Source organism: Mobula birostris, chromosome 4, assembly GCF_030028105.1.
Source record: "Mobula birostris isolate sMobBir1 chromosome 4, sMobBir1.hap1, whole genome shotgun sequence".
Lineage (NCBI taxonomy): Eukaryota > Metazoa > Chordata > Chondrichthyes > Myliobatiformes > Myliobatidae > Mobula > Mobula birostris.
This window is the reverse complement of record NC_092373.1, coordinates 122,045,188-122,066,601: the sequence shown is the minus strand read 5'-3', so window position 1 is coordinate 122,066,601 and position 21,414 is coordinate 122,045,188. Positions and strand designations below refer to the sequence as shown.

Genomic DNA, 21,414 nt, shown 5'->3' with positions numbered 1-21,414 from the left:
GCACGTGATAATTCTGATTACATTTGATGACCATGGTACAAGATACTCATCTCATCCACTCTCTATTTGCCCTTGAAACAGCAATATCCATGAGACTGAAGTTTTTGGTTATATTGGTAAACATTTACTTAAGATATATTTTTAAGTATTATGTTTATTGCTTATTGTTATTAAGTTATCATCGCGCCACAAGTTTACTCTTGTTTACATGACAGAGTTACATAGGTTGACAACACTCTAGCCAAGAAGCAACCAAATGGATTGGGCTTCCATACATTTGAAATATCTCAGAAATGACAGCTCAACTGCTCCAAGAACAGAGAATTTCAGTTGCGCACAAACCAACAGCAGCGTTGATGAGAGTACTCTGCAGACCAAAAGAACAAACCAAGCTATTAGACAAGATTAGTGTGGTCTACATCTACAAAATCCTATGCGGGACTGCAGCAAATATTAAGTCAGCCAAACCGGGTGAAAACCATCCAGAAGGACCCATGAATGTCAACTGATTGTAAAGCAGCATGACCAACTCTCCGTAGTCTCTAGCCATTAAGACCGGGGCGACCACATATTTGACTGGGCATCGGTGAATGTTCTGGTGCAAGCGAACACATGGCATGCAAGAGAATTTCTAGAAGCATGGTTCTCTGCAAAACAATTCTGTAAACAGACATGCAGATCTCAATCCTATTTACGAGCCAATACAGGCAAAATTCCAGACTACAACACTCAGAGTTTGCCACGCTACCAATCTGCGACAAGACCTGCGTCACAGTTGAGTTTCAGAAAAGGCGGCTAATCAGCTGATTGATAAGTATATAAAGGCCAAGCATTCAGAGGACTCGCCACAAATGAACACATCACTGATGACGTCTCACTGTATGATGATGACGACAAGTTTGCAAATGGATTGCCAAGATCGGAGAACAATTCAATCCAACCATTTTGTAATCCACATGGATAGCTGATAACCCAATGATAGGAACACTGAAATTTCCAGGTCCAGGTAAGGAACAGCCCAAGCACTTTCCTCTAACACATATTTAATGGGCCCTAGTTTCTAATTCTCTTATTTGTTCATCGCTGCCATCCCCATCTTTGTTCCATCTGTCCATAAGCCCCTTCCCACCAAGCTCTATCCCCCACCACATCCACCCCCCCATCCTATAATAATGTATGCCAGTAACTTTTTGTGCTTGCTCAGACCTGATGCAGGTTCTTGAACTTAATACTTTTGTCTCCACAGATGCTGCTCGACTTGCTGAGTTCCATCAGTGTCCAGTTTTTTGTTACTCATTGGGTTGGGTACTCAGGTGACATAGACAACCCAACATTTTTAGAGCACACAAAGGATGAAGAAGAAAATACCGTGGAAAGCTGGTGAACGTGAGCTTCCCGTATCACGCTGATACGCAAAGCACAACTCAAAAATAAGTAGCAAGATTGATGAAAACCAAATGCATTCCACTCCAAAGACAACACATGCTATCAAATTACCAAAAACAAATTATATTCAATGCTTTATTGCACATAAAGATTCAAAATGATACATTGACATTTGCATGAAAATGTTCCTTTTCAATCCATCATAGAACTGAAGAGATAACAACAACAACACGGTAAATAGTAGAAGTTTCCTGGACATGAAAAATCCGATTACATTTTAATCTGAAACTTCTAATTCTGTACCATACACAAGTTATTTTTTCTTAAAGCTGCAGGATTTCAGAATTTGTCTCAAATTTCCATTGTTACTGTTTTAAACAATTTAAGTCTTGTTTGACAGCTAAAAATGTCAAAATACTGAAGTAAAAGATCAACATTAAGTACTATAGAATGTTACCCATTTGTTTCACTGATCATATAGCTACTAGAATAAAATGCAACTAGCTGGGATTGGTACAGGATTTCAAGAGTGTAAAGAACGTGAAGAGTTAAACAATGATATGAACAATAACAAATTAAGGAACACCTTTGTCAGCCATTTGTACTAAAAAGTTACATTCAAGAACTATTATCTTCCATGCAAACCAGTGTTTGTAAAATCCATTCAACACAAATTTTAAGATATCACAACAGAAAAGCTACACCAAAAATTATGCTTAGCATAATTAAAACATTCTCATCATGCCACATATCATTTTAGGAATTTTTTTGTAGCAAATTAAAAAAAACAGACGAATTTCGGAAGGTAAGATATTGCAAACATAAAGGAAGTTTGGATTCCTGTCAGCCAACTGAGGTAGTTTTAACAAGTAGCATTTCTCAGAAATTTTCAGCAAGTTCAAATTCCCACTTAAAATAGAAATGTACTTCAGTGTTTTCTTTTAAAAAAATAGCTTTATGAAAGTCTTTAGGCTTCTCAGCTTCTCCGTATTCGAACACTGATGTATTGAGATTAAGCTTTGACATTTATAGAGTAGCAAAGCCTGCTAAACCCCAGCCAATTAAATTCACAATCAGAATTTAGCAATGCGCAGAGTAACTGCAGCACTTGTTTCACTTGAGAAGCAGGACAGTGGTAACATTAAGATGCAAACATAAATAAGGTAAGCACATCCCATCTGGAATTGAAAACAATCTAAGCAGAAGATACTGAAAATTCCCCAAAATATTGTTCTCACTATTGCAAGTTACAGAGTGTTCTTACAGATTGAACAATGAAAATACAAACTCTGCATCAACTACACTATAGCAATAAGAGACAAATCAAGGCATTCATATACGAGTGCAATCATTAAGTACATACATTTACTCCTATAGCTTGAGTTTTTAAAATATAGACTGGAAGAATATTAACAGCAACTGAAAACTAAACCTTTCGCTACTGGTACAGTATTTCCGGATACTTGTATATTGGTCATTGGTTTGTATTCTTCAGTTACCCAGAAATTAATTTATACAATATAATGGCCAATGCTGACAGATAAAAAGGAATTAAGATACTCATGCAATTTATCCTTCTAACATTTAAATTCAGATGATCTGAAAGTTTTAAGTCTGATGAACTTAAAAAATATTGAAGTGTCAACATAGGACACTGAAGGATCAGGAAATATGCCAGACCACTAAATAATACCATAAGAAACATCTTCAGCAGAGTCAGCACATTATTGATGATTTTGATCTTCCCAGGCAAATTCTATGCTTGTCCAGAATCTGCTCCGATAAGTTTGTGAATTTACAGATCAAATATCTAAGCAACATTTTAGGAGCAGGGTCAACAGCAGCTCAAGTTAGTGACTACAACTATTGTGCCAAAGTTATGGAATATCAAGGAATTTTGTTCTGTTTCTAAGAGCTTTGTCACTTCCCTAATTCTAACAAAAGATCTGCAGCAAAAGGGTTAACTGTCCTCCTTTCACCAATACTGCCTGACCATTTGTTGTCTTATTTCAAATTACTTTTCAAATTAACTTGCACCGTTGAGAATTCAGCAGAGATACTCTACTTTTCTCCACAAAAAAAATGGTCAGCTTGTCAAGGTATCTAAAATCACAGCAGCTTTCTGAGCTGCCTCCCTAGAAAAGGTGAATCACTCTCAAATCTATATTAGGAAAGAGAATAAACTGTGTTGGTATTCAAAACAGAATGTATTAGGGTGCCAAAGTGATTCAGTGACAAGATTTAGATGCATGACTCAATAGGAACAAATTCCTTTTTATCTCTGAGTTCTTCTACCAAAGAATCAAAACGTGTGGTCACTAATAACTCAGCTTATGCAGTAAATCCTAATATTAATCTTTAAGTCAAGTGGCTGCAAACTCATTTAGGTTTTGTCTGTGTTGTAACTTATCTATTTTAAGATGACATGACTCCTCGTGTATTTCACTTTCCACCACAGCTATGGTGGGATTTCAGGAAAACAGCTATGGGCCTGTTGTGCAAGTCACAAAACAGCACGGGCTTGAAGCATAAGGGGGGAAAAAAAACACATGCTGGATAACACACCTCCCACTGCCTTGATGCATATCAAGTTATGGACCAAAGTAATGTGAATTTCCAGATGTTTGCAATGCAGATTACAAATGATCAGATCCCTTCATCACTGCAGAAAATTTTAAAAGGGGTTAAACTTCATCTGGAATATATTCAGTATTTTTTGTAGTTTACTCAATTGCTAAATTTTAGATCTGCAGCTGTTCTCATTGGCAACCTACAAGTATTTGTGGTAAGAAAAGTTAAATGCTGATTTGTTCTCAACCAGCAGCACAAGTGTTCTCAGATTTCCATGTTTTATCAAAACACCATTTGAAAATTTGAGGGCAAATCCATTTCACCTTTACCTAGCGACAGTAGGTTCAGGCACGATGCCCATAACTGTCCAAGAATAAACATGCAGACTTTAAAAACCTGTTGCATTTCTAGTTTCCATGGACTTTCCAAAAAGCTCCAGTTTTCCCATAATATTATGCCGGAAGGAAATACTGTACCAGCTTTATAACTGCTTAAAGTACCTGAACAGTAAAATAAAGCACCAATATTTGTTTCAAAATTTGATTGAATTCTTTCCATTAATTCTACTTGTAGTTTGTTAAATATAATCAATTGTAATAACATTGAGTGTAATAGAAATCTGCTTATAGGACCCCTGCCCACAGCCAGAACAAAACTAAAAATGTTGCACTCAATACTTAGCCTTTTCACAGAAACTATGAGGAGGTGATTTCCTCGTTACACTTGTGGGACAGAATAATGAGATTTCTCTGAAGACACAAGTGACCATAGATGCTGTCACCTAGAACGAAAAACAAACTAGGAAGAAGTCTTCCTTCAGTTTTGATGCAGGGTCTTGACGCAAAATGTTGACTACATCTTTGCCTGACCCACTGAGTTCCCCCAGCAGTTTGCTTCTTGCAATGAAGTTTCACTAGCCAATAATTATCTGAAAAGTTACTATTTGTAAAACAGTTTTTTTTGTACTTGGCTGGTCCTTCACAGTAAAATAAAATGGGAGAGAGATCATCTCAAAAGTCCTCTGAGCATTATTTCACATACGTAATGCACCAGTGAGCTTGGTATTCTGTTCCACAGAGAACAACGCTGGCTTAGATATACCCAGCTGTTTGTTAAATCGCTGTTACATTATTGGAGAGATTTTTAATCAAGAAGTTTCTAACACAATTCTCACTAGCCCACTCCATACTGTATGTATATAACACACCAGATTACAAATCATCCCTTCCCTCACTCCATTCAACATCATACATTTCTTTACAACGCAAAAGTTTCATTGAATTTTCTGTACAAAACTGTTATCAATATTAGTTCCAACATCCTGCTCAATTAATACAAGAATGTTAACTTGCATAAAATTATAAATCATCGTAAACACTCATTTAAAGATAACACAAACATTTAAAAAATGCCTTTGTCCCTTTGAATAGGCGTACATATAAATGAAAAAGTTGTCAAACTATTGTACAATGTAAACAGACAAATGCTCAAACTCTACTTCCTTTGTTATTTTTTGCAAGACAATACAGTATCCATGTGATTCAGAAATGTAGAATTAACAGATGTGATTGTAGGCATTTCTGAACAGGAATGCTATGTGTTGTTTTTCTAACACTCAGTTATGCACCAATTAAGGCAATTGTTGAACTGATTCAAAAGTTAAAGCACAGTAAAAGCAAGACATGTCAACCAGGCCTGTGTTTTTTTTTTGAATAACTGGTTTTGTTTGAAATACATGCTTTTAATTGCAACTTTTAGAATTTGACTCTCAAAAAAAAACTCCAAGCATTAGTTATTAAAATTCCTCACTGAGAGACACTCGTGCATGTCACAAAATGTCTGAAAAGTGGTGGAATATTTGCACTGCTTATTGGATGCACACTTCAGCTCTGATCCAGTCATCATTCTCATTGAGAAGTAAATACACATAACAAAACTTTCCAACTTTACAGCATCCAATGCTCAGTCCATTTCTTTTTGTCCCTTCTGGTCAACTGCTTTTGAGGTTTCAGTTCATAAGAGTATCTGGGCAACAGAAGGAGAATGAGTACTTGCTATTGCAGACAAGAGAGGCAAATCACTTGATTCAATTCTGCAAAAGAAAAGCAAAATTGCTAAGTTTCTTTTCTCTTTGATCCAACAAACCCCTATGTCGTTCCCTCTCCCCCATTATCTGCTGATCACCCACATATTCCTCCCACAGATTCCCCTCCTCCTATTCCATGTTCCACCATCCTTTCCAATCACATCCCATTTTCAGTCTTTTGTCATTTCCATCTATCACCTTCCAGCTTCAAATATCATTTGCATCCCATCAGCTCCCTCACCTGGATCCACCCATCACCTGCAGGTCCTTGTCCCTCCCCTTCCCCTTAGCCTTATAGTAGCTATCTTCCACTTTGCAGTGCAGATGAGGGGTCTCTGCCTGAAACACTGACAATCTATTTCCCTCCAACCTGATGGCATGAACATTGACTTCTCTAACTTCTGCTAATGCCGCACCTCCCCCTTGTACCCCATCCATTATTTATTTATATACACACATTCTTTTTCTCACTCTCCTTTATCTCCCTCTGTCCCTCTGACTATACCCCTTGCCCATCCTCTGGGTTTTTCCCCCACTCCCCCTTTTTTTCTCCCTGGGCCTCCTGTCCCATGATCCTCTCATACCCCTGTTGCCAGTCACCTATCCAGCTCTTGGCTCCATCCCTCCCCTTCCAGTCTTCTTCGATCATTTTGGATCTCTCCCCCTCCCCCTCTCAAATCTCTTACTAGCTCTTTCTTCAGTTAGTCCTGACGAAGGGTCTCGGCCTGAAACGTCCACTGTACCTCTTCCTGGAGATGCTGCCTGGCCTGCTGCGTTCACCAGCAACTTTGATGTGTGTTGCTTGAATTTCCAGCATCTGCAGAATTCCTCGTGTTTATCTATTTCCCTCTATAGATTCTGCCTGACCAACTTTCTCCAGGGTGTTGTGTTGCTCTAGATTCTAACATCTGCAGTCTCTTTGTCCCTCTTTAATTAGCAAAATAGTTGAAACCAACTTTTGGTAAAGAAGATGGGTCACCGGAAAATGCACAAATTTGAAGGGAGTTTGCAAACTAAACACACACACACACCCACCCCATTCAAACAAAGGTAGAACTTCCATCTTTAGAAGATCATAGACATCCCTGCAAGTTGACAGATTCCCCATCTGAATAAGGCAACATGGCAGGAGGATTAATAGGTCACCATGCCACAGGAAGAATGTGATTAATTTGGAAGGTGAGCAAAGACTTCACAAGGATGATGCCTGAACTGGTATTACAAGAACCTGGATAAGTTGGACATTTTTTTTCCCTGGAGCAAAGGAAGCTGAGGGGGAACTTAAAAGAGATTTATAAAATCATGCAAGGAATAGAACACTGGAAGAGGAAACCAGGAGGGCTGAAAGAAGGCATGAAATTGCTCTAGCGGGCATGGTTAAGGAGAATCCTAAGGGCTTCTAGAGATATATTAAGAGGAAAAGAATAGTAGACAAAATTGGTCCTCTGAAAGATCAGAGTGGTAGTTTATTCATACAGCTGAATAAGTTGGGTGATATCTTAAATGGATTTTTTGCATCTGTATTTACGTAGAGTCTATAGAACTGAGGCAAAAGAGCATTAAGGTTATGGACCATATACCAATTACAGAGGAGATGTTTGCTGTCTTGAGGCAAGTTAGGGTAGATAAATCCCAAGGTCCTCAGAAGATGTTCCCTTGGACCTTGTGGGAGGCAAGTGCAGAAATTGTAGGGGCCATAGCAGAAATATTTAAAATATCCTTAACAATGGGTGAGGTGCCAGAGGATAGCTAATGTTGCACTCACAACATGCTGGAGGAACTCAGCAGGTCGGGCAGCATCCGTGGAAACGATGAGTCGACGTTTCCGGCTGGAACCCTTCATCAGGACTGAAGAGAGAAGGGGCAGAGGCCCTATAAAGAAGGTGGGGGGAGGGTGGGAAGGAGAAGGCTGGTAGGTTCCAGGTGAAAAACCAGTAAGGGGAAAGATAAAGGGGTGGGGGTGGGAACTCGCGTGGGCCCTAGCTATGCCTGCCTCTTTGTTGGTTATGTGGAACAGTCTGTGCTCCAAACCTATTCTGGTACTGCTCCCCAACTTTTCCTTTGGTACATTGACGACTACATTGGTGCTGCTTCCTGCACCCATGCTGAGCTCGTTAATTTCATTGACTTTACTTCTAACTTCCACCCAGCCCTCAAATTCACTTACTCTATCTCGGACACTTCTCTCCCCTTTCTCGATCTCTCGGTCTCCATCTCTGGAGACAGACTGTCCACTGACATCTTCTACAAGCCCAATGACTCTCATAACTACCTCAACTATACCTCTTCCCACCCCGCCACATGCAAAAATGCCATTCCCTATTCCCAGTTCCTCCGTCTCCGCCGCATCTGCTCCGAGGATGAGGCTTTCCGTTCCAGGACATCTCAAATGTCGTCTTTCTTTAAGGATCGTGGTTTCCCTTCTGCTGTCATCAATAATGCCCTCACCCGCATCTCCAGTTCCCGCACTTCGGCTCTCACTCCATCCTCCCGCCACCACAACAGGGACAGAGTTCCCCTTGTCCTCACCTACCACCCCACCAGCCTCCGGATCCAACACATTATCCTCTGCAACTTCTGCCACCTTCAACAGGACCCCACCACTAAGCACATCTTTGCCTCTCCACCCCTCTCTGCCTTCCGCAGGGATCGGTCCCTCCCCACGGATCTCCCACCTGGCATTTATCCCTGTAAGCGCAAGTGCTACACCTGTCCTTACACCTCCTCTCTTGCCACCATTCAGGGCCCCAAACAGGACTTCCAAGTGAGGCAACACTTCACTTATGAGTCTGTTGGGGACATCTATTGCATCCAGTGCTCCCGGTGCGGCCTCCTCTACATCGGTGAAACCCGATGCAGCTTGGGGGACCGCTTCGTCGAGCACCTCCACTCCGTCCGCCACAACAGACAGGATCTCCCAGTAGCCACCCACTTCAACTCTGCTTCCCATTCCCATTCAGATATGTCCATACATGGCCTCCTCTACTGCCATGATGAGGCTAAACTCAGGTTGAAGAAGCAACACCTCATATACCACCTAGGTAGTCTCCAGCCCCTTGGTATGAATGTAGAATTCTCCAACTTCCGGTAATTCCCTCCCCCTATCCCTATGTCACTCTGCCCCCTCCCCCAGCTGCCTACCACCTCCCTCATGGTCCCGCCTCCTTCTACTACCCATTGTGTTTTCCCCTATTCTTTCTTCACCTTTCCTGCCTATCACCTCCCTGCCTCCCTTCCCCCACCCCTTTATCTTTCCCCTTACTGGTTTTTCACCTGGAACCTACCAGCCTTCTCCTTCCCACCCTCCCCCCACCTTCTTTATAGGGCCTCTGCCCCTTCCCTCTTCAGTCCTGACGAAGGGCTCTGGCCCGAAACGTCGACTCATCGTTTCCATGGATGCTGCCCGACCTGCTGAGTTCCTCCAACGTGTTGTGAGTGTTGCTTTGACCCCAGCATCTGCAGATTATTTTGTGTTTATGATAGCTAATGTTGTTCGGTTGTTTAAGAAAGGCGCTGAAAATAAGTCGGGAAATTATAGGCCAGGGAGCCTGACATCGGTAATGGACAAGTTATTAGAAGGTATTCTAAGGGGCCGGATACACCGGATAGACAGAGACTGATTTGGGACAGTCAACATAGCATTGTGTGTGGTAGGTTGTCTAACCAATCTTAAGAGTTTTTTGAGAAAGCTACCAGGAAAGGTGATGAAGGGAAGGCAGTGAATGTTGTCCACACAGACATTAGCAAGGTATTTGACAAGGTCCTGCATGGGAGATTGGTCAAGAAAGCTCAGTCATTTGGCATTCACGAGGAGGTAGTGAATTGAATTAGACATTGGCTTTACGGGAGAAACCAAAGTGGTAGTAGATGGTTGCCTCTCTGACTGAAGCAAGTGGGTCGCGGTGTACTGCAAGGATCGGTACTGGGTCTGTCTATAGAGACAATCTGGATGATAATGTAGTAACCTGGATCAACAAGTTTGCAGATGACACCAAGATTGGGGGCACAGTGGACAGCCAGGAAGGCAGTGGGATCTCGAACAGTTGGGAAAGTGGGCCAAACAATGGACAATGGAATTCAATGTAGACAAGTGTGTGGTGTTGCACTTTAGGAGGACAAACCAGGGGACGCCTTGCATGCTGAATGGTAGGGGACTGTGAAGTGTGCTAAAACAAAGAGGTCTGGAAACACAGATGCACAATTACTTGAAAGTGGCATTGCAGGTAGATGGGTTGTAAGGAGAGCTTTTGGTACATTGGCCTTCATAAATCAAAGTATTGAGTCCAGGAGTTGGGACATTCTGTTGAAGTTGTATCTGACGTTGGTGAGGTCTAATTTAGAGTATTATGTGCAATTCTGATCATCTACCTACAGGAAAGATATCAATAAGATAGAAAGAGTGGAAAGAAAATTTACAAGGATGTATCCGGGGTCTTGAGGACCTGGGAGATGGAGAGAGGTTGAATAGTTTTGGACTTTATTCCGTAGAACATAGGAGAAGGAGAGAGGATTTGATAGAGGTGTACTAAATTATGAGGGGACATAGACAGGGCAAATGCAAACAGGCTTTTTCCACTGTTGGGTGAGGTAGAACTAGAGGTCATAGGTTAAGGGTAAAAGGTGAAATGTTTGAAGGGAAAATGAGGGGGGAATTTCTTCACTCAGAGGATGGTGACTGTTGAATGAGGTGCAGGTTCAATTTCAATATTAAAGAGAAATTTGGATAGGTATCTGGATGGGAGGGGGATGGTATGGAGGGCTATGGTCCAGGTGCAGGTCAATGGGACTAGCCAGATTAATAGTTTGGCGTTGATTAAAGATATTGTAACTATAGCACAAAGGCAGAACTTCACTTTGAGACAGAAAAGCAAATTCAGAGAAAAAAAATACAAAAGTTGCCACAAAGTAACTTGTATAACTATAACATCAGCATAACTTGATTTAAAAAAAGATGCCATAGTATCTTTTACAGGCACCAAAGTAGTGGTTGCAGAGTTTAAGATTTGGAGCTTACTTCAGAATTTAATCTGCAAGTTACAATGGGCACATTTTCAATATTGCACTGGGATGACAAGCGAAAAATTTGAGTTCCAGTCACTGGGGTCTGGATAGGAACTTGAACACAGCCTTTTGACTCAAGCAAATAGGTGAAATTATTGAAATACTTTGATTTACCCGAGCACCACTCCCAGTTCTTTTACGTGGACTCTAGTGTGGCCTTTGAGGTATTCAGACAGCATCTTACTTTTAAAATACAACTCTTGAAGTCTATCCTCAAGATGGATTACACACTGTGATAAAAAAAATGTCAGAATTAACTTTACAAAAATGGAATTCTGTGTAATAAACATATATATATATATATATATATATACACACACACACATACACATATATACACACACATATATATACACATATACACACACACATATATACACACACACACATATATACACACACACATGCATATATATACACACACGCACGATATATACACACACACGCACACACACACATGTGCACACATATACACACACACGTGCACACATATACACACACGCGCACAGATATACACACCCGCGCACATATACACACACACGCACACACATATACACACACACACACATATACACACACACACATACACACACACATATACACACACACACATATACACAAACAAATACACATACACACACATACACACACACACATATACACAAACAAATACACATACACACACATACACACACACATATATACACACACATGCACACACACACATATACACACACGCACACATATACACACACGCACACATATACACACACGCACACACACATATATACACACACATACACACACACATATACACACACGCACACACATACACGCACACACATACACACACACATACACACACACGCACACATACACACACACACAGACATACACACACACACACACACACGCACACACACACATACACACACGTACAAATATACACACACATATATACACACACACACATATATATACACACACACACATACACACACACACATGCGCAAACACACATATACACACACGCGCACACATATATACACGCGCACACACACATACATACACGCGCGCGCACACATATATACACACACACGCACACATACACACACACATGCACAGATACACGCACACATATATACACGCGCACACACACATATACACACACACACATACACACGCACACATATACATACATGCACACATATATACACACGCACACATACACGCACACATGCATATACACACATGCACGCGCATATACACACGCACACGCGCATATACACACACACATACACACACACACATATACACACACACACACATACATACACACACACACGCACAGATACACGCACACATATATACACACACACACATACATATACACACACGCACAGATACACGCACACATATATACACACACACACATATATATACACACACACACACATACACACGCACACATATACACACACACGCGCGCACACACACACATATATACACGCGCACACATATACACACACATAGACACACACACAGACACACACACATACACACACACACATACATATATACATACACACAGACATACACATACACACACATACACACGCACACACACATATATACACGCACACACACATGCACAGATACACGCACACATATGTACACACACATATGTACACACACACGCACACATATATACACACACACACACATATACACACACACATATATATATACACACACACACACACACACACACACGCATATAATTCCTAATAAAACAATGTCAACATATGTGCAGTCACAAAATGCAAATAAATTCCTCTTGAAATAATTATTACCTCATGAATGGAAAAATGTAAATGGATTGACACAACAGGTAATAAAAAACACAACTTTTGCCATCATTTGATGGGAATTTTCCATTCAGATTATTTCAGCTGATTATCAAGGAGTTGTTTGTCTCACTCATTTTCAGCTGCAATAACTTGCATTTACATTGTCAATTTTGAAAAAAAAATGGCAGAACACAGGTGGACAGCTAAGAAAGCACCACTGGGGAGTTAAAATTCGGAGGTAACCAATAGAAAGCTCAAGAAAGTAGTTTTTGAAATTCATTCCAGCAATTTAAAAAAAAAACAAACTTGTACTGTCCTTCCATAATGCACATTTTGTACAACCATTTCTTGCACTGATTTTACTGGAATTGGTACTGCTAATTTGTAATCAGTTGTGGAATCTCAAAGGGATCAATGCTTTGGTCCCTGTTCTTCACAATGATTTGGATGAGGGAACAGAATATAATATTTCTGAAATTACCAGTAATACAAAAATGGTAAAAGTTTTGGTAAATGTACAAAGAGGTCTGAGTATCTTTGAACACCAAGTACTAAAACAAAACATGTTGATCCAGCAACAGAGTAGCATGTGTTATACAGATCTTCACTGCAAAATGTTTTGAGTATTGGGACTTGGTGAGACCCCTAGAGTGGTGTGTGCTATTGTGACTTCAACAGGCAGCAACAAAAGTTTATCAGGCTGACCCGTTGGACGGTGGGACTATCATATGAGGAGAGACTGGGTCAACAAGATCTGCATGCAGCAGAGTTTAGAAGAATAAGAGATCTGACTGACACACAAAATTCTGCCAAAACTTACTACATTGGATGTGGGGATGACATTTCCCTATCTGAGTGGGGAATGAAAGTGTCAAGAACTAGGGCATCAAGTATCATTTAGTATCTGATGAGAAGAGATTTCTCCACTTAAAGAGTGAATTAAAGATGGAATTTCTCACCAAAGAGAAATGTTGAATACTCTTTAAAGAGATAAGAATTTTAAACACAGAAGGCATCAAGCAGTAGGAGAGGCGGGAGTAGGATCACATTTTTATGAAAAGGCAGAAAGGCCTGCTTCTGCCCATTTATTGCTATGCTTCTTTCACATTTATAGTCGATGACCTTTCAAACTTTCCATCAGAAGCAAAATGAAAGAGGTAATGTTTCAGGTCAATGCTACTGCACTCCAGCACTTCTAGTTTTTAATTTCACATTTCCAGTCTCTGCAACTCTTTGCTTTTCAAGCACAAAAGTAGTTTGACAACCACAGCACTATTTTATAGTGATGTACTTACAAAATCAGCTGGAAGCTGTAGTTTATACAGTTGAAGAATCGACTGCAGTAGGCAGGACACTAAGTTAGAGACCTGTACTTCTTTGCCAAGTTTGTTATCCACCGCCTTCCTCTGGCTTGTTGCCACTTGGACTGACCATTTATCTGTGTCTGCAATAATGCAGATGGCTTCTGCAATGGGTTCATCTAAAACAGGATGCTAAAATGCCAAAGAGAAAAAAGGTGACATCAGCAATTTAACATTTCCCCCCTATAATGCATGACTATTAACTCACGTAATTGAAATCTATTCAATACACCGACAGTCACACAAATTCCATCCTTCCAAGTAAACTTCAATAATCTGTCCCTTTGACTAGTTACATGACCACATGGAGGAACTGGAAATCAGCAGGAGGTGGAGCTGGCAAGAGTGTTATTTCAATACGACCTTGCGTGCTCTGCAAGATTGGCAGATGTCATGATTGAAAGCTCACACAGGTATCAGAGTTCCTCTCACTCCTACACTTATGTAGCTGGTTATAAAGGCTCCCAAGGCAACCAATCCAACCAAGTCCCCCATCCACGAAACAAATCCCTTTTCGGAAGTAATGGCAAGAACTAAGGGACTAGAACCATTGACCTGTTCGGAGGTTTCCAAGCACTCTCGTATATTGACAACAAAACAGCATTTTAGATTTGTATTAAAGGAAAAGGTGGTGGTAAATGTGAATGGCTCCATTCCATTCTGGCATATAATTGGGATCCTACAGGATCCCAATATTTCAATGCTATTTCATGCTTTCTTTTAAGCTGAACTTTGGCCCTGATTAATCTTTTAACTCATCTTTTTAACCTAATAGCATAAAATTGATGCCACCGATTTTATCAACTCCACAGTGTGGTTTCAAATTTAATTCCATGTTTCGAATAAAGCAAAATGATACTTAACAATGAAATCATAGCTTTTTTTTTTGTAAAAGTATTACTTACTCCTGTCAGTTTTTATTTTTCCCAATATTTCTTAAACAATCCCGACACAAAGTTACGACAAGTGGTAAGCGACATTCAAAGTCCACTTATTATCAAAGTATGTATGCAGTATACAACTCAGATTTGTCTTCCCCACAGACGGCCACGAAACAAAGAAAATCATGGAGCCAATTCAATGAAGAACATCAGCCCCACCCTTATGCGCAAAAAAATCACGCAAATGGCAACAAGTATACTACCCCCCCCATGCACAAACGGCAACAACAAACTAGCGAGCGAAAACACTGAAAATAAAACAAGAACAAAAGGGACCTTATTCAGTAACATTACTGACCTGCACAGCATGAGCCAAATCTGCCATTAAACAATGCTTCAGCTTCTCATCTGAATTAATTCCATGCAAAACAAAATCTGGGACATACTGTGGACAGTAGCCACCAAACAAGGATTTTCCGAAGTTATTGAGACTTGGCTTGCTGTTCATTTTAATGCTGCAAGACAACCATAGGGAAAAGATGTAATTTGCAAACATTATGACATATACGTGTCTACCACCATGTATGGACACATACATCTAATCCACAATTGTTCAGCATTTAAGTATGTATCTTGCAAAGCAGCCTCTTTTTTTTTTTTTTTAAGACTCCAGGAGGTTTATCAGGACCCAGAAATTATGCTGCTGCAATAGGAGGTTAGCTAGGGTTGACAAAAGTCTGAGATGTACCAAACCACATACTGCATATAGGTGTGGTTCTCTATGGTACCACCAGCCAGCTCGATTAGGACATTAGACAAAGTAGCTACAGATGTGAGGTAGTTTTTTCTGAAGACTAAACTCAAAATAGATTGAGATTAGCAGATAAATTCCTGCCCAAGCACATCCTCGATGATATATAATAACCCTGTAATAAGATGTATTTTTTTTAAAAATGCGTTTAGCATCTGACCAGAAATGCAAATAGTGTTATTTACAAAATAACAGCAAATAATAAAAGTGCTACAGCACAAAAACATAGAAGTACTGAGACAGTACAATACAGATGCAATACTGCTTAGCGCTGTGATGAGAGGTTCAGCAGTGTCACAGCCTCAGGGAAGAAGCTCTTCCTGTGCCTGCTGGTGTGGGAGCGGAGGCTCCTGTAGCGCCTACCAGATGGGAAGAGAGTAAAAAGTCCAAGGTTAGGGTGAGATGCATCCCTGATAATGCTTTTCGCCCTGCCCAGGCAGCAATTATGATAGATGTTCTCAATGGTGGGCAATTGGGTGCCGATAATCCACTGGGCAGACAAATGGCAGGCAAACTAAGTATTCGGCATCAGTCTTCACTGAGGAAGACACTAGCAGTATGGTGGAAGTTCCAAGTGTCAGGGGTCATGACATGTGTGAATTTACCATTACCAGAGAGAAGGTTCTTAGGAAACAGAAAGGTCTGAAGGTAGATAAGTCACCTGGACCAGATGGTACATACCCCAGGGTTCTGAAAGAGGTGGCTGAAGGATTGCAGAGGCAATAGTAATAACCTTTCAAGAATCACTAGAATCACAGAAGACTGGAAAATTGCAAATGTCACTCCACTCTTCAAGAACAGAGAGAGGCAGAAGAGAGGAAATAACATACCAATCACTCTGACTTCAGTGATTGGGGAGATGTTGGAGTTGATTGTCATGGATGGGGCTTCGGGGTACTTGGAGGTACATGATAAAATAGGCCATAGTCAGCATGGTTTCTTCAAGGGAAAATCTTGCCTGACAAATCTGTTGGAATTCTTTGAAGAAATAACAAGTAGGATAGACAAAGAAGAATTGGTTGATGTTGTGTATTTGGATTATCGGAAGTCCTTTGACAAGATACCACACGAGGCTACTTAACAAGCTACAAGCCCATGGTATTACAGGAAAGATTCTAGCATCGATAAAGCTGTGGCTGATTGGCAGGAGGCAAAGAGTGGGAATAAAAGGATCCTTTTCCAGTTGGCTACTGGTGACTAGTGGTGTTCCACAGAGGTCTGTGTTGGGACCGATTCTTTTTACGTTACATGTCAATGATTTGGATGATGGAATTGAAGGCTTTATTGCAAAGTTTGCAGCTGATACGAAGATAGGTGAAGGGGCAGGTAGCTTTGAGGAAGAAGAGAGACTACAGAAGGATTTAGACAGATTCAGAGAATGGGCAAAGAAGTGGCAGATGGAATACAGTATCAGGAAGTGTATGGTCATGCACTTTGTTAGAAGAAATGATAGGGTTGACTAGTCTCTAAATGGGGAGAAAATATAAAAATCTGAAGCACAAAGGGACTTGGGAGTCCTTGTGCAGGATTCCCTAAAGGTTAATTTGCAGATTGAGTCTGGTGAGGAAGGCAAATATAATGTCAGCATTCCTTCCAAGAAGACAATATAAAAGCCAGAATGTAATATTGAAATTTTATAAAGCACTGGTGAGGCTTCACTTAAGAATATTGTGGAAGGACATGCTGAAACTGGAGAGGGTTCAAAGGAGATTCACATAAATGATTCCAGGTTTGAATGGCTTGTCATATGAAGAGCATTTGATGACTCTGTGCGTGTATTCACTGGAATTCAGAAAAATGAGAGGTGGCCTCACTGAAGCCTCTTGAATAGTGAAAGGCCTTGAGAGAGTGGATTTGGAGAGGATATTTCCTCTGGTGGGAGAATCTAAGACCAGAGGCCATGGCCTCAGAATAGAAGGGCATCCTTTTAGAACACAGATGAGGAGGAACCTCATTATCCAGAAAGTAATGAATCTGTGGAATTTGTTGCCACAGGCAGCTGTGGAGGCCAAATCTTTATGTATATTTAAGGCAGAGGTTGATAAATTCTTGATTGGTCAGGGCATTATGGGTTATGGACAGAAGGCAGGAGACTGGGGCCAAAAGGAAAAATGGATCAATCATGATGAAATGGTAGAGCAGACTCAATGGGCCTAATTCTACTCCTATATCTTATGGTCTTAATATACACTCAGTGGCTACCTTATTGGGAGCGTTCTGCACTTAATGAAGTCGTCACTAAGAGTATGTTCATGATCTGCTGCTGTAGCCCATCCACTTCAAGATCCAATGTGTTGTGTGTTCAGAGATGCTCTTCTGCACACCACTATTAAAACACATGGTTATTTGAAGTACTGCCACCATCCTGTTAGTTTGAACCAGTCTGGCCATTCTCCTCTGACCTCTGTCATTAACAAGGTGTTTTCATCCATAGAACAGCTGCTCACTGAATGTTTTTTGTTTTTCCACACCATCCTCTAAACTCTAGAGACTGTTGTGCTTGAAAATCCCTAAGAAATCAGCGGTGTCTGAGATACTTAAATCAACCCGACTCAAATCTGGCACCAACAATCCCTGCATGGTCAAAATTACTTGTATCTCATTTCTTCCCCATTCTAATGAACAGCAACGGAACTTTTTGACAATGTCTACATGCTGTTTGCATCGAGTTGTTGCTGATTAGATATTAGCATTAACGTATAGGTATTCCTAATAAAATGGCCACAGTCTATATCTAGGTGCTTAATATTGAATCAGTAATGAGGACTCACCATGATTAATGCACAAATTAATTATAAAGAAAACAATGATATTCATGAAAGATCAATCTTCAAAGACAAATGGTTTTCACCCTAGTGTTTAAAGTTAGCACATAATGTTAGTTCAGAGAGGCACCCTGGCAGACAGAGACCCCACTGACAGTAAGACAACTAGTAATAAATTAAGCTTAGAAATCAGAAGAAATTTCTCCATAGTTTGGTAATGACATGTATCATGATTGCATGATGTAGTTGATAAACTAGTATAGGTGTGCTTACGGATAGCCATATTAGTTTTCAGGGATTACAAGATTATGTTGATTGAATTAGAGTAGTAATTTTGGGCTAATGATTGAATAAAGCACAAAACATTCAACAGCCCATTTTGAGCTTTACATTTTAATCAAATGAAAACATTGCAACAGCTGTCAATTTCAATGCAGGGTGGAGCAGCGGCATTCATTTAGAACCATAAGTGATGCACGAAAATACTTTCGGAAAAGGATCATATTAAGACTGAAAATAACTTCGTGGTCCATGTACACAAATCATTAAAATACCAGGAAGGGCAAAAAAAAATATATTCAGAAGTTCAATAGAAATGCGATCTCAATATTTCACGATCAGAATAAAAGCGTTGGAATTCTGATCAGAATCAGAATTCAGACAGGCAGCATGAAATCCTTGCTGGAGCACACTAGGACATCACATTTTACATGTTACTGAAACAGGCCTTTTGAGCCACTGGGTCCATGCGAACTATCAAATATCTTATTTTCCCCACACTCCATTCAGAAGGACACACTGGCCTGAAGGGAGTGCAATTTAAATTATCAAAAATGTGGAATCCCAATGACTTTGAAGATCAAGTGATCTTATCAAATATTTCAAAATTTGAAGTGGTACTGTTAAGCTAAAGTAAAGCTATTTCTGGTCAGAAAAAATTCTTGACCCAAGCCACAAATAACATTGGACAGCAAATTTTTTCTAAAGTGTTGCTTCCGCAGAAATGTTTACACATTCACATAGGAATTTAGAGAAACAAGAAATCAACTTCTACTGCATGTTATTAACTTTTAATGCATTTAATTGCATAATGGTACTGATGCTTTGTAATAGTTCAATTAAGCTAAAAATGTTATACTGATGATTTTCTTTTGTATTCAGTATCTGAGGCTTCTCATTTAAGTGTCCAACAATAATGAGCCAGCATTGATGAATTCCAGTTGTCCAGAACAAGGGGTCACAATTTGAGGATAAAGGGGAAGCCTTTTAGGACCAAGATTAGGAAAAACTTCTTCACTCAGAGAGTGGTGAATCTGTGGAATTCTCTGCCACAGGAAGCAGTTGAGGCCAGTACATTGGCTATATTTAAGAGGGAGTTAGATATGGCCCTTGTGGCTACGGGGATCAGGGGGTATGGAGGGAAGGCTGGGGCGGGGTTCTGAGTTGGATGATCAGCCATGATCATAATAAATGGCGGTGCAGGCTCGAAGGGCCGAATGGCCTACTCCTGCACCTATTTTCTATGTTTCTATTTCTCCATGACCACAATTTCCTGATGAAACCTTTCACCATGTTCGTCAATGATAGTGTCAAGATTTGCAGGGAAGAAGTCTAAATGGGAATGCAGAAAATGAATCTTTAGTGACATGTTGCCCTTAATGGTTTTGTATGCTTGAAGCATGTTGTCAACCAGCTGTATGTGGTTTGGTGCTCTACAGCTGTGAAGAAAATTTTCAGCAACATTCATAAATGCCTTCATCCAGTCCCACTGGAAGTTCTTCGAACTGCCCGTCATTGATGACCCATTTGATTTATGGACCAACAAAAATGCCTTCTGTAATCTTGGCATCAGTTATTCTGGGAAACATTTGCTTCAAATATCAAAATTCTTCACCTTCCTTGTATACCGCTTTCACAAAATTTTTCATCAGCCCCAGTTTTATATGAAGAGGAGGCAAAAATATCTTTATTGGATCTGCAAGTGGCTTTTCAGCCACATTTCTCAGCCCCGGAATCAACTGCTTACGGAGTGGTCAATCCTCTTTAATGTAACGAGATTCTTTAGCATGGTTGTCCCATTCGCAAATGAAACAGAAATACTTGGTGTATCTGAGCTGCATTCCTAGTAGCAGCGTTACTACTTTCAGATCACCACAGATGTTGCAGTTATAGTTGCGGTACTGTAAATGCTTCAACAAGATTTCAAATTTCAGTAGTTATCTTTCATGTGTACTGCAAAGTCGATTGATATTGAAAGGTGGACGGTGCCATTGTGTAGCAAAACAGCTTTCAGGCTTAACACTGAGGAATCAATAAAAAGCTGCTATTGCTGTGGGTCATGCTGGCAACCCAAAGCACGCCCAGGGCTTGCCTGGGCAAGATAGAAAACTTTTCAGCTTACATCGCGGGCAATGTTTCAATTGACTTGAATTATAAATTCAAGTAACAAATACAGGTGATACCAAAAAAAAGTGCGTGATAGGGAAATCTCATGGTGATTTTCATGATCAGCAGCCCAAAATCCTTAAGACAGACCCAAAAGTATTCATGAAGCAAAATCTTTGTTGTCCAGTGTAATCAGAGGCAAACTTCTGAGGAAAGAAATTAGAAGCAATTCTACACACCAAGGCTTGTGAAGTTTG

General features: G+C 40.3%; 2 protein-coding genes across 5 annotated transcripts in view; one reads left to right on the top strand and one right to left on the bottom strand.

The window, feature by feature from the left end:
• The window catches only part of LOC140196570 (protein SPMIP2), a 50,468-nt gene extending 44,974 nt beyond the window's left edge, over window positions 1–5,494 (top strand). For both annotated transcript variants that reach the window (XM_072256004.1, XM_072256003.1), the window contains one exon: window positions 1,247–5,494. In XM_072256004.1, coding sequence (XP_072112105.1) covers window positions 1,247–1,384 — 138 coding nt within the window. In that variant the 3' untranslated portion in view covers window positions 1,385–5,494. The remainder of the gene's footprint in view (window positions 1–1,246) is intronic.
• Window positions 1,521–21,414, bottom strand: part of LOC140196569 (folliculin-interacting protein 2-like) — an 87,629-nt gene continuing 67,735 nt past the window's right edge. For all 3 annotated transcript variants that reach the window (XM_072255999.1, XM_072256000.1, XM_072256002.1), the window contains 4 exons: window positions 15,555–15,711; window positions 14,250–14,447; window positions 11,219–11,334; window positions 1,521–6,049 (listed from right to left, as the gene is read on the bottom strand). In XM_072255999.1, the coding sequence (XP_072112100.1) occupies window positions 5,971–6,049; window positions 11,219–11,334; window positions 14,250–14,447; window positions 15,555–15,711 (550 nt within the window). In that variant the 3' untranslated portion in view covers window positions 1,521–5,970. The remainder of the gene's footprint in view (window positions 6,050–11,218; window positions 11,335–14,249; window positions 14,448–15,554; window positions 15,712–21,414) is intronic.